The 13,197-nt window shown below is 35.6% G+C and overlaps 1 protein-coding gene across 4 annotated transcripts in view; it reads left to right on the top strand.

Annotated features, from left to right (window-relative positions):
* LOC122570667 (lachesin-like) overlaps window positions 1-13,197 on the top strand; it is a 161,990-nt gene that overhangs the window by 103,677 nt on the left and 45,116 nt on the right. For all 4 annotated transcript variants that reach the window (XM_043733275.1, XM_043733274.1, XM_043733277.1 and 1 more), the window contains exon 3: window positions 10,816-11,023. In XM_043733275.1, coding sequence (XP_043589210.1) covers window positions 10,816-11,023 — 208 coding nt within the window. The remainder of the gene's footprint in view (window positions 1-10,815; window positions 11,024-13,197) is intronic.

Here is a 13,197-nt window from a genome sequence, read left to right as displayed (position 1 = left end):
CTTTGGCTTTGAAATTATATCTGTTCTGTTAGATGTTTTCTCGCAGAGGAGTTTGTCCCACTGCGTTTTCTCAACAAAAGAGTAAGCTTGCGACACGTGAGTCAAATTTAACATTTCATGCCATGTGCTTGAAGAATTGGTGTTGGAATAAAATGAAATAAATTTGGAAATACTTTTTCTACAGAGTGTCTCCTAAATTATTTTCAATATTGTTGAAGATAAGAAAATACAGTGGAAAAAGATTCGTATAATTTAAGAATGTGTATCTAATCGTATTAAAAATCTTCAACTGCTGCAAATTATTTCAAGAACATTGATAATTTCCTCTGAATCATCATTTATTTTTACGATACCACACTGAACATCTTCTAGTCTTTTAGATAAATGGAATTGTTCGAGAATAATTTTTTATTTAAATTTTTATTGTGAGTCTTCGAATATCTATAATATCTCGTACAATATATGTGTTGTATTTTGAAATTTCACTACTACAGACTTTAGTCTTAATACTTCTTTCCAGTTCAAATTATACATTAATGAAATTCTTCTTGCAAACTATTTAACAGGATAACATCCTGCAAGGTAGAATGCACACAATGTAGCATAAGACATATGAAAAACATTCTTTACCTCAACGACGCAGCAGTTTCAAACTTCTACTACATAGCATATCTGTATCCATGTCCGTCACTTTTGCACCGTTTATGCATCACCGAATCATTAATCAGCGCCTCACAGTCCTGCGTTTCAACTTACCACAACATTCTTATCGCGTGAATTCACATTTGAATTCAGATGGCCTAAACACCGCGAATTGCAAGACGTAACAATTCCCCACAGTGGAATATCAAAGCATTATGCGAGTAGATCGGTCCTACACGAGTATTTCGGAAATTACCACGACGAAATTTCGTTAAGAACCAAGTCTCGGGGCTGAATCTCTCGAAGAAGGGTAGGTAACGGGCCGGAAAGCGAGCGAGACAGAGAAAGATATATAGGGTGTCTGGTAATATGGGGAAACCAATAAAGACAGTTCATGTAGATGTACAGCTGTTCGCGAAGGCATATAAGTAGTCACAGAAACCTTTTGTGAATATGTGCTTAATGAAACATTTTGAAATTTCATTAGCATTGTTTTGAAATTCGAGTTTCAATCTCAGTCCTCAATCTAAAAATATGCCTGAAAATATACATTTCGCTGAAATAGTAGAAAAAATATTTAAACAGATCAATAAATTAAAAGGTCTAAATATTCAGTCTGGCCATCTTTAACACTTAACTTATATTTAAAATGGATATTTAAGCTGTAGACTAATTTTTTACTGAATGTGTATTTGCAATAAATATCTTCTAATTTCTATAAAATTTTCTGAGGCAAAAAGTTTTTCGATTACGAGCCACTGTGTATTGTATTTTAATAAAATTATAATGTTATAAGCTTTTTAACATACAAATATGAACTATTAATCTCTTGGACATAATTATCCCATTACGTAAAGACCCTATTGTTTCCCTATTGTTTCATTTTTGTTAAAAATCGATCATATCACATTTATATCCGTAAGAATCAGGTCACCTCTAACTGAAATTAATTTATATTTTTTATCTTTCAACTTCGTCATTACGGATCTGCATATCTTCTTCAAACTGTTTCACTTAACGCACATAGTGTGTTCGTAAAAGGTGTCTACAAGTGTTCGAAAACTTTCGCGACCCTGTATAGTTAGAGAAGGAGAAAATGGATAGGAGAAAGATGTAGGCACAAGCAAAAGTAGAACGAGGAGGAGAACACGATGTACACCTTGACGTTCGACGATTCAATCAACGTGGCACATTGTCGACGTCAGACAGGGGTGGAATATGTCAGCCGTCGTGTCGTGGCGGTGGATATTCCTAGGGTTGAGATATGAAAAATGATGTCTGACGGCGGCATGAGTAACGCCGTGCGCCGTCAAGGTACATCGTAGGAGAATGCTTTTTATGGGTTGTCCTGGTCGGGACAGGGATGGAGGGTAGCTGCTTGACAGATATCTCACCGCTATCCGTCGTGTTGAGACGGCCGCGATCTCGTGCAAAACGCGTATAAGCAACTGTGTATTAGCTGTGTGTCACTCGGGGAGAAGGGGAGAGCAGCATCGTACACCGCCGGAATTCATCCCGTTGCCACCTTTTCTTTCTCCTCCCTTTCCTTTCTAGTTTGGTGTCTTTCACTTTTCGTACGTGTCGGCGAATTCCCAAGTGGAAATCGCGATTGGAGTGGATCCCTTTTCGACAGAGTCTTCGATCGAAGTTTTATGACGATGATAGACAAGCATTGGGATACATGTCAAATGTGTAAGTTGATTGTTATTGGGTGGACCGAAAAATGTATAGTATGTTTTATAGTTAATGTCTTGGGAAAGATATAGTCGATTGAAATGCTAAATTACGACAGTAGTTGGATATTGAAAGGAATCGAAGAGCAACATTAGGTAATTATGAAGGTTTGAAGGTTTGAGTAACTTACTTCAAATTTTCTAATAAATGTGCTCCATATATTGATACATCAATTTAATATTATTTGAATTTGTCTACTTCCGTACGAATTTATGCTACCTATACAATGCTCCACATTTGATCGACGATTATTGAAAATTCATACGAAAGTTCTAACAGTGGTGGTATACATTTTTATATTGGTCCTTCTCTGGTCCTCCTGGTACGATATTTTATGCTGCATTTTATTAAACAGTATCGCGTATTAGAGTGGTTCGTATCTTTTCAGGTACTAACTTTTAGTTCTATACGATCATATAACAATAAATTGTGTCTTAAAAATATTTATATATGTATATTTATACATGTATTATTATAATATGAATTATTATATGTATTATTTTAAATTACTTACTGAATTAATAGACTAATTTTAGAAAATTATACTTAATGTGTAGGAGTTATACATAATATAATTAACAATCTCAAAATGAAGATAAAACTGATTTTGCAAAGTACTATGGACTGTGGACGTATTTTACGGAAAATTATCTAGTCAACATACTTATTTACTTGTAGTACTAATAGAACGCCGCAACTACTAAACGGAACAGAAGGAAAAACAAAGAATATAAGTTTGGAGCCTATTATTTTTTATATTATCTTTTATTTCAGCTTCCCTTGCCGAAATAAATTATCATCTAAACTGTCACGACTTCCAATTAATTCGAACAATGGACATTCTATCATACTATATCTTTCTCCTCAGGTAACGTGAAAATTGATTACCACAGAGTAATAAATTTCATAAGGGGTAGCGTTTGATTTTCTCAACCTGATCCTTCACAATATTCATTACAAAATCCAGTAAACTAAAGTTAATATCAACTTTATGTTTTTCAATTTCAAAAGATTAGAATTTTGAGTAATCTGTAACTAATCTCATTTTAAATAACTATTAGCCACAGATTGTTAATCGTTTACTTAATTTCGAAGATTTAGTAATTTCCAAATAATCAACTAAAAAAAGTTATCGAAGTCTCGCAAAGCGGTAGGTTCTGCGTCACGATAAATTTCACATTTGAAATGCTACATTTTTTCAAATCCATAATTCCTTAAAGTATCTCAACTTGAACAAGATCATTAGCAGGAAATTCAGAAGCATCGATGCTTACTGGTTCGTTCTGGCATGCGTCCACGAAAAGGATTATCTGTACGTGACATTCGTTACGATGATTACCTTTGTAATTAGCCAAACCGTGGGCTCACGAGCGATTACAATTAACAGTGTATTCCTTGTTTAGGTAAAAGCGGTTCATTGGTTGTCGTTCGGATCATCGACGTGATACTGTGTTTCGATCGTGGCAGGAATGTTTGTCGGTCGATGTAAAACGTTTCGAACCAGGGTTCCAGTTGGACGAAGATCGCTTGATGAAATGGGTGGGGAAAAACCGTTCGACAAGGACAGATGCGCCGCGAACGATAATTATGCGGATTGCTCCACCGAGGCTAATTATCCTCCCGTACTTGCAGTATCGGTCTCAACCCTTCTTCTCTATCCCATTTCTCTACTGTTTCCATCTCTCTGTCTCTGGTAAACTTTGACGTTGCAGGCAGATGCTTATATCCGTGCCCTCTGATAACCCATCGAATTAACCCGTAACCTACCGTCGTCCTGGTCATAGATCCGCAGCTCCTCTCTTTTCGGAAATTCGCACTCTGAATGAAAGGGACGAGAAAACATTCAGCTTCTATAAATGTGTCGGTTGGCGGCTGTGAAACTCGGCGCTTTCATTACTTTATCGAGCCTCCTTGAGATAATCTTTACCATTTTTCTTACCGTGTTATCTTTCAAGGTGCTAGAATACCAATGTGTATATTTAAATTGTAATTTCTCAACGTATAACATTCTAGTATTAATATCCGCGGTACATTCTCTTTCAATTAACTTGTGACTTTCGCACCTTATTATCTTCGACCTCGGTCTACTTTATTACCTCTGAATTCTCCATCGCATTTATTCGAAACTAACTAAACCATACTTTGATAATTTCAAATGCCTCCAATTTCAACACAAATTCTACGTTACACACCCCACATTTACTTACAACAGGGCTTTTCTACTTCCATCAATATCTGAAACCTAAATCTGAACCGCGAGAGATTCCAACCAGATTCACTCTGTTCAAAAGCTCCCTCTGTCGACGTTTTTCTATCAGTCATTCACGAATGGGGTGCTTTTATACACGACTCGCCGAGAATGAAATATTACTATAGTTCACGAAGCATTCAGGAGAAACAACATCGACACTGTCTATGGAATGTTTCATACAGTAACGCTGTATGCAGTATATTTTCAGACTTGTTTTAGATTTTACACAATAAAATCACGATAGTCCTACCTCATTACAGTGCTAATGAAATTTCGGAAAGTTCCATATAACAAACATAATGTATTCGTGAAATCTTTCTGTGGTAGGCGCTGTAGTACTTTTGTGAGCTATTGTACACTTTCAGGTTCGTTTCAGATTTCGCCAATAAAATCACACTCGTGTCTCGTTGCAATACGAATGAAATTTTGAAAAGTTTCGTATAATAGATATAATGTATCTCTAAAAATTTTCTATCGCACGTGTTCAATCTCGTCACAGATCCGTCAATCTCGTCATCGTTTCACTAGCTTTCTAAACTGGCGAAAACAAAACCGTTGAAAAAACAGCGTGAATGGCAGCGCGTGGAAATGTGTCGCTCATAAACGACTGTGTTTACACAATTACAAGTATATACCAGTTGGGCGTACAACGTCCTATGCCTAAAGCTCTGTGTTTCCCGACGTTTCAGAATTTCCAATATTTACACGCCAGAATATTCAATATTTTCCGGCGGCATGGCACGCCGCAAGGAAATTTGAATAACCCAATACGCTTATTTCGTTGTTGCCTATACCTTGGCTTCGATGATTCTTTCACGTGATCGGTATTCCTAGAGTGACAAGCCTTTGATGTTCGACCTGTTTCTCCGCGTTTATTCGAAATCGTAGAAGTATAACATCTATCCAACGTCGAGTTTACCAATTTCCTTTTGAAAAGGGAATTGTGAGAAGAAACCAGCCGCAAAATCGGTTTTGACTATTTCGATACTGTAGATTTGAGGATATTGTTGAACGTGAGTGATCGTAGAATACAGTGAAACGTTGATCGTGAGAGACCTGATACTTTTGTCACTATTTTTCTTGATTATTTATAGTTTTAGATATATTAACTTCAACTATACCTGCTTCTCATTCTTTGTCTATTTTTTCACATTTTAGATTCATCAGACTGCTTTGATTACCTTTAATTCAATTATATGTGACCGATGATCTAAACATGTATTATCAGAAAGGTTGTTTATAATTATTTGTTGTTTGATTTCTATTGAAACTGATCATGTACATTATTTGTATGCTATATGATAAAAGTGATCAAATAACCGATAATTAGTGCACTATTTTTAATTTGTTGAAGTGATTGCGAGTTGTTTCGCAGCTTTTCTTTATAATCGGCGTTGCTCGTGCAAGTGTATCATTTTACGATCAGTTCGAGATTTGGTATGAAAGATATTATTTGAAATTTTCGAAAGGCGATCAATGGATTTAAAGTAATTGTAATTTGGTTAATTAATGTGTGGTTTCTTTGCAACGTAAATTGTAATGCGAGTGATAATGGCGAAAGTGTACTGTTCGTATCTGCGTAAAATGAAAGGATACGAGAATGAATTAATGAAGAACATATACGGCCATTCGCAAACCAATATCATATTGTGTTGTTAAATACGTACAGTTCATGCGTGATATTAAAACTTTGTTTCGCATTCTATTAAGTTTCTTATTGTTATTTTATGTTTAAGACTTTAGTATGATCCCATATTTAGTATGAAGTAGTAGATTCTAGACAGATTTTTATTTAAGAACATAAAGAAGAATCATATAAGAACGAATAATAGAAACAATATTTGAGAATAAAATAGAAAAAATACAGAGATAAGTATAATTGATAAATTTCATGAATTTTGTAATGATTCTCATTCAATGCAACTCAATTCTATCAAACTGCCTAATTTTCAATTTCTCTGTTCTGTGCATAGTTAAGTTACCTTAGAGATCAAATGTAGAAAATTGTATATAAAGTGAATAATAACGCTAAGTTTTATTATCCTATACGACTGTATAAAATAATACCCAATAATACATAAATAATTTGTTTTTCTGATTTGATAAATATTTCCGTTCACCAGACAATAAATTTTTCATAATACTTTAGATAATCAATTTTCTATACATCGAATAAATTTATAACGCTATATTTTATACGGAGTAACGTTTATAGAACATTTAATTTTCCACTAGAGCAGTAAAAAAAATGCTTACGGTGACATGGATATGTTCATCGAATATACATTTTAAAATTTAATCGTACTTTCAATCAATGGTATTCCTAACGTAATCAGAATCACAATTTAATGCAGGCGGCGCCATATTAAGCACAACGCGACATTATATTTCATCGATAACGCAGCGTTAATACTTTTAACCACTCATTTCACTTTATCATTGCGTAAAATAAATAATAACGATTGCATCGCCGCCACCGAGGACACAAAATCGAAAACGTTTTCGGCAATCTCGTTCTCACTAATTTGAAATACTTCTCTGAATTTCCTCTCGCGAAAGTAATCTTGTAATATTTGAATAGATCAAACCGTCGGAACTAATTAATTTAAAATACAAAGGACGCGGCTGTCGCTTTGTTCATTTATTTTTCTTGCATTTATACGGCAATTAAATGAACCTTTTCGTTGCTTTTGCAATTGAAAATATTTTTACAAAATGGAAAATCGTGGCTTATGTTTTATTTAACCATTTAATTCATATGTTTCATTATTATATGTATTCAATTAAATTTTATGAAAACAGATGTGAAATAAATTGCTATTATTTCTTGATGGAATTACTTGTCGTGGGTAATATGTTATTACGGCACGCAGCATTTTTTGTGTTGCAGCAATGAATTTATCTATATCTGTTAAATGTGAAAAACAATAAATTGAAATTGTAGGCTATGGAAAATTTAATTCTCTTAAACATTTAAGCAGGATATATGCAAAAGAGATATAAATTGATTATGACAAATAAACACTAACAGGAGTGCTATTACAATATCTTTAAAGTGTTTAATCTAAACTAAGAATTTAAATAATAATATTATCTAGTGTTATCCAATTGAATATTTCATAAATAAATTACATTACACTCAACTAATTCAATCGAAGTCTACTAATTCAACTATCTTGACTATTATATACCATATACTACTTACATTCTCTAATTTTACTAACTACGCAATATGAATTAGGCTTGAGTTAGTTAACTCACATAAATTAAATTCAAGTTAACTTTAGTTAAGTTTAAAGCATATATATAGCATTCATTTCTATTTGAATCGAACGAAATTATAAAAATTCTAATCCTTGTTCTCCCTTTTTCAAACATGTATATCGAGCACAAGAGTGATAGAGAAACTCCGATCGATACATCGACAGGTTTTCGATCATTTAGGATCCCTCGAATTTCGCGGCCAACGTTCATTCTTTCGTTGATTATCGGGAAACTTGGTTACGGCGCACGCGAGCGAGGAAAGATGGTAGGAGAAATCGAAGAGGAGAGGATGAGCGATCATTGCGAGGTTACCGCGGGCTATTCTTCCATGGGGAATTTTCCCCAGTCATTTTTCACGCTGATGGAGTCGAACGGAAGGCTCGAGGTATCCCGCTAAATTAAAGAACTACATCATCAGTATCTAACCAGGACGAAGAGCAACTGGAAAAGAAAAAGGCGAAATGAGGTGCAATTGTATTGGAATGTATTGAACGAAATAGATGTCAACGAGTAGTTAATTTTCCTTTTTTATAGAAGCTTAATATATAATTAGTCGAGCAATGTAAGTTAGTGTACATATTTTGATATATTTTTGTTCTGGTGTTCAGAAGGATTAAAATGAAGACATCAAGAGTAAAAACTATTATTAGATTGTGGATATACATACATGCATGATATATTAATAAGAAATGAAGGTTCATGGAAATGACCCAATTCCCGTACAGAAGTAAAAAAAATGTTCGTCAAACACCAAGTTCAGTTAGAAACGAAATGCATTTTATCTTTGAATTTTCTTCCCTGTACTTTACAACTTTCCTAAAAGCTCCAGAACCTCATTACCTCTAAATACACGGTGGCCGTAACATTATAGTTAAAACAATCATTAAACCGACGTTTTGTAGCACAAACCCGGGCGTATCCGCGAGCTATATAATTTTTCATCCGCTAAACAATAGTCTCGGCAAACTACGTTGAGCTAACATTGAAGGCTGGCGCGGACGATTTGCAAGTTCCCTCGGCTTTGTCCTTTTCTTCCTTTTCTTTGGGCTTGCCAGCTTCGCCCTCGTCGCCCTCCACTGTCTTTGGAACCGTCTTTCTCGACAAGTGCCGATCCGCCTCGCGCCTCTTTCCCTTGTTCTATTAAAGAACCTCGCGAAACCTTCCCAAACGTTCCTTTCTTGCGTCTGCACAGGCTGCAACGTTGCGTCCTGCCGCGTTTCGAGATAAAGGCAGATAAATTGTGTACGTGTGTGTACATACATGCACCAACCATGGTTCGTACGTTCACGTACACACGAAACTTACTTACATCGCCCACGGCTCGAACGGATGCAGTGAATGAAGTGGATGTGCTGCGTAGTCCGGGGGAAGAAATCAACCGGGAAACAGTGGGCTCGACAACGGGGGTGGAAGAGGACGTGGTACAAGAGTATATGCTTTAAAACGGCGTCGAGTGTATTACGAGTTTGGCGCAGAAGTTTTTCCTTTTTATGTAACGAGCACAGTTGGTAACATCGAGCACATTGTCGCAACACTTGGACAATGAGTCACTGAGAGACTGCGCGACAACGCGAGGCAAAAAGGATGGAACAGAGTTTGTGGGAGGACGTTATGAGAGACGAAGGGTGGTGGTTGTGGTAGTGGTGGTGGTTGAAGGAAATGTTCCAGAAGGAATAACGAAAAGAGGGAAAAGAACAGAAGAGCAAGGAAAAGACCTGTACAACAGGCGCGTTTGCAAATGTAGTCCGTGTGAGGTTTGTTCTGGTGAAATTTCTCTTTCTCTTTTTCTGTTTTACTCTTTCTCGCTCTGTTACGGAAAAGTACATATAGAGATATATGTATACTTTTAACGGAATGTCTTGGCCACGGCACGGCGGCGAGACAATGCGTGCCGCTTGCGAAAACTTGTACCTAAAGTAATACACGAGCTGGATATAAGCGAAAGTGGCGGGGATTGAATAAAACAACAGCAGTAGAGAGGAGAACGTCAGCCCGTATTTTTGTAATGCATACACGTCGTATACACGTCGTATACTCCCAGTAGAGGCCATGTTGGAGGCGCTGTGACAAGCGACATCTGGGTCAGGCAAATTGTTATTTCTTTTGATTTGCTCGACAATCGCAGGTTTTCTGGGAACGCTTTGAGTGTTTCTCGTTGGCACGCGTAATTTTTACCCCCTCTCCCTGGTTCCTTCTTTCCTTTTCTTCCCGTTCAGCCCCCGGCGCAAAGGGAAATCGCTAGCTGAATTGCTTTCGAACGACGGAGCACATCGTCCCGATTTGTCGCCGCGTGTTTGAATTGAATCGCCGTTTGTTGATATATTTATAGAGCACGTTTGTTCGTTCGCTGTATTCGTAGTCGTTTTTAAACAATAAACGTGTCTTTCCCAATTTATAAATTTAATTTAAACACGAAAGCAATATATAGATTTGATTTCAATACCGAAAATCGAAAAAATGCCTATGTAATACCAGGATTATTTACGCTTCGCATACGTAGCTAGGAAAGGTATTGGCAAATACTCTTACTTTCCAACGAAGCGTTTCTTTTTTTCTTATCGAATTCTACACTTCACTTTTATCGTACAAAATGTTTGTGATCATACGAAAGTATTATCAAATGATATGAAATTTAATAATAATTTCTTTCTTTTATATATTCACCTTTCTTCAACACCTAGCACAATACCACGTCACATCGACTAGTATTCTTCGAAGTTAACTTGCGCAAAATTAGATTACAACGTCGTCGATGAATAACAAGTTTAGTTTTGCCGAAGTTTCATAGCGGAACACGTTTCAAGTTAAATTACCTTTCAGAGAGCTTGCTTCTGTTTATGATAGAGGATACACTAATATCATCTGATATTTCTTGATACAATTGTGACGAACGCATGAAAATACTTTGTTCCTTTGTCGTATAGGTAGCGTGGCTGCGAGTGGACACACAAACGATCCTCACGATCGCTACTCACGTTATCACGAAGAATCACCGTATCGCCGTCACACATAGCGGTCATCGTAGATGGTGTCTTCATATCCGGGACACCAAAGAAACGGACAGAGGATGGTATATGTGCCAAGTTAACACCGACCCCATGTCCAGCAACACTGGATTCCTCGAAGTAGTCGGTAATCAGCTATTAATATTATCTTTTTGTCTAATAACAATCGTAGATCATAATAATATGTATCGTCTCACAAAAAAATATTTGAATATTTATCACGAAAGATTTTTCTGTACCTATATCTTTATTATGTGTTGTATGTTATAAAACTTTCTGAAATTTTATTAGCAGTATAGTAAGACACGATATGCATGATTATAGTGGTAGAATTTGAAACTAATCTGGAAATACACTATATGAATGTTGCAAAATATTTATTGAAAACAGTATACGATATGTATAGTTATGTTAAATATTAAATTGTTACTAAAGATGTACTATTAAATATTGAATCTTATTGGTATAATGGATAACTGACTACTAAATAATCACAATTCTTGAAATCTATGTTTCCGCGAAGATAATTTCTCCTGGAATGTATCTTTTATATTGACTTCTACAATATACCAATAATGAAGTTAAGTTTATCAATTTAAATTTAATTCAATTAATTCACTCTATTTCGCGAATATTAGTCCTTCATTAGTTCTACAGTAGCTGAAATTATTTAATTGCCATTAGCTTTGAACGCATAGCAGGTTATAGAGGAAAATGCAGCGGGAATGTTCTACACAAAGTTTCCTAGTGAAATGTCAGGAAATCGAGCGATCAACTTTTTCAGAGCTCCAAACTTTTAGACATCTACGTTTTACCTTCGCGTGAAATTAGTAGTGGCAATCTGAAATCTGCTATGGGATCGTAAAAATCTATCACAGGACTTTCAGACAGTTTCTGAGATCGCGGCTATACATCAAACAAAACATAACTTATTCACCAACGTGCATTGACATGTTGACAATTTTTTAATACCAATAAATTTTGCAAAGAAATTGCGTTTGAAGTTCGACAGTACGAAATTAAACATTTTTTATTTTTTAATATTTCTAATTTTTTAAAATATTTCAATACTGTATCGTTTGAGCTATCGTTTAATACATTTATGTTCTATTTTCTCCTTCTTTCCTTTTTATATCTAGATGCGACGAATTTAAAATTTGTTTTTGCAAATTGGAAAATGTACTATTCACTCTAGAAAAGTTTATGAGTTTTCAGGAGCGTCATTCATAGTATTATTTACGTCCTACACGGTTATTTGGCTGACAGATATACTGTACGGCCATTTATCAATTAATGGTAATTAAAAACTTCGGTGGTCCAGTTTTAGACTACTAGCCATGCTATAAACTGGAAAAAAAACATCCATTGCTACTGTAGGAAGGTTGAATTTCGAATATATTTTTATCAAAAAATATAAAGTAGAATAATACATACCAAATGTCAAGTAATAAAATAACAACGATAATGCAACTTAACAATTATTCTCACGTAATATGACTCTCCTAACTTCTAAACTACTTCTACGATTCCTACTAGACTCCATCGCTACTCAATCATATTGAATTTTTATAGGTTTCACATATTCATACAGTCTTACTACATGCAATCGAATTTCCGTGTGTTATCATGTATCCCAGCCTATTTCTATATTTTTCAAATCAGCCTCCATTTCTAGCCTTGCATATACATTCGTCATTCGCATATATAAATTCTCACTTCTACAATGGTTACTAAAATAGTCGAGATGATCAATTTCAGAAATATTATTGAAGTACGAGTAATCGGGTTACAAATTTACAATCGACGTTGTCAGAACTAAAAATAAAATGGCTATCTAGGGAAATGAAAAATGAGAAAGGATAATATAGTTTATACAGTTAAAGGATAATATATTGATTTGTATACATACCGGTCGTGAACACGTTATTAACACAGGTCCTTCTGAGATTACTACAAAATTAGCAAATCTTTCATTACCAAAATCCCGCGAAGAATTTCAAATCTCACACGTTACAATTATCCGAGAAGTGGGCTAACGAGTTCGCAGCGTGTAGTACCGGTCACTCCATAACGAGTAAGGAATGTACAGCATTTACTGTTCCTAGTTAGGTTTCCAAATGTCGGACACATTCAGGCTTGTTGTTGTTGTTGTTTCTCCAAGCAAAAAGGAATTCCTGGCTGTATAGGTGTGCCATTACAGCAAATATTTGCAAGCGAATCGTGCGTCTGAGATTGCCGGTGAATTTGTATTGCGCGTATTCCCGAAACTCCGCCGCCTTCCGGCACCTTGGGTTCCTCCTC

Source organism: Bombus pyrosoma, linkage group LG9 (assembly GCF_014825855.1).
Source record: "Bombus pyrosoma isolate SC7728 linkage group LG9, ASM1482585v1, whole genome shotgun sequence".
Taxonomy (NCBI): domain Eukaryota; kingdom Metazoa; phylum Arthropoda; class Insecta; order Hymenoptera; family Apidae; genus Bombus; species Bombus pyrosoma.
Note: the sequence above shows the minus strand (reverse complement) of the source record. Positions and strands in the feature narration are given on the sequence as shown.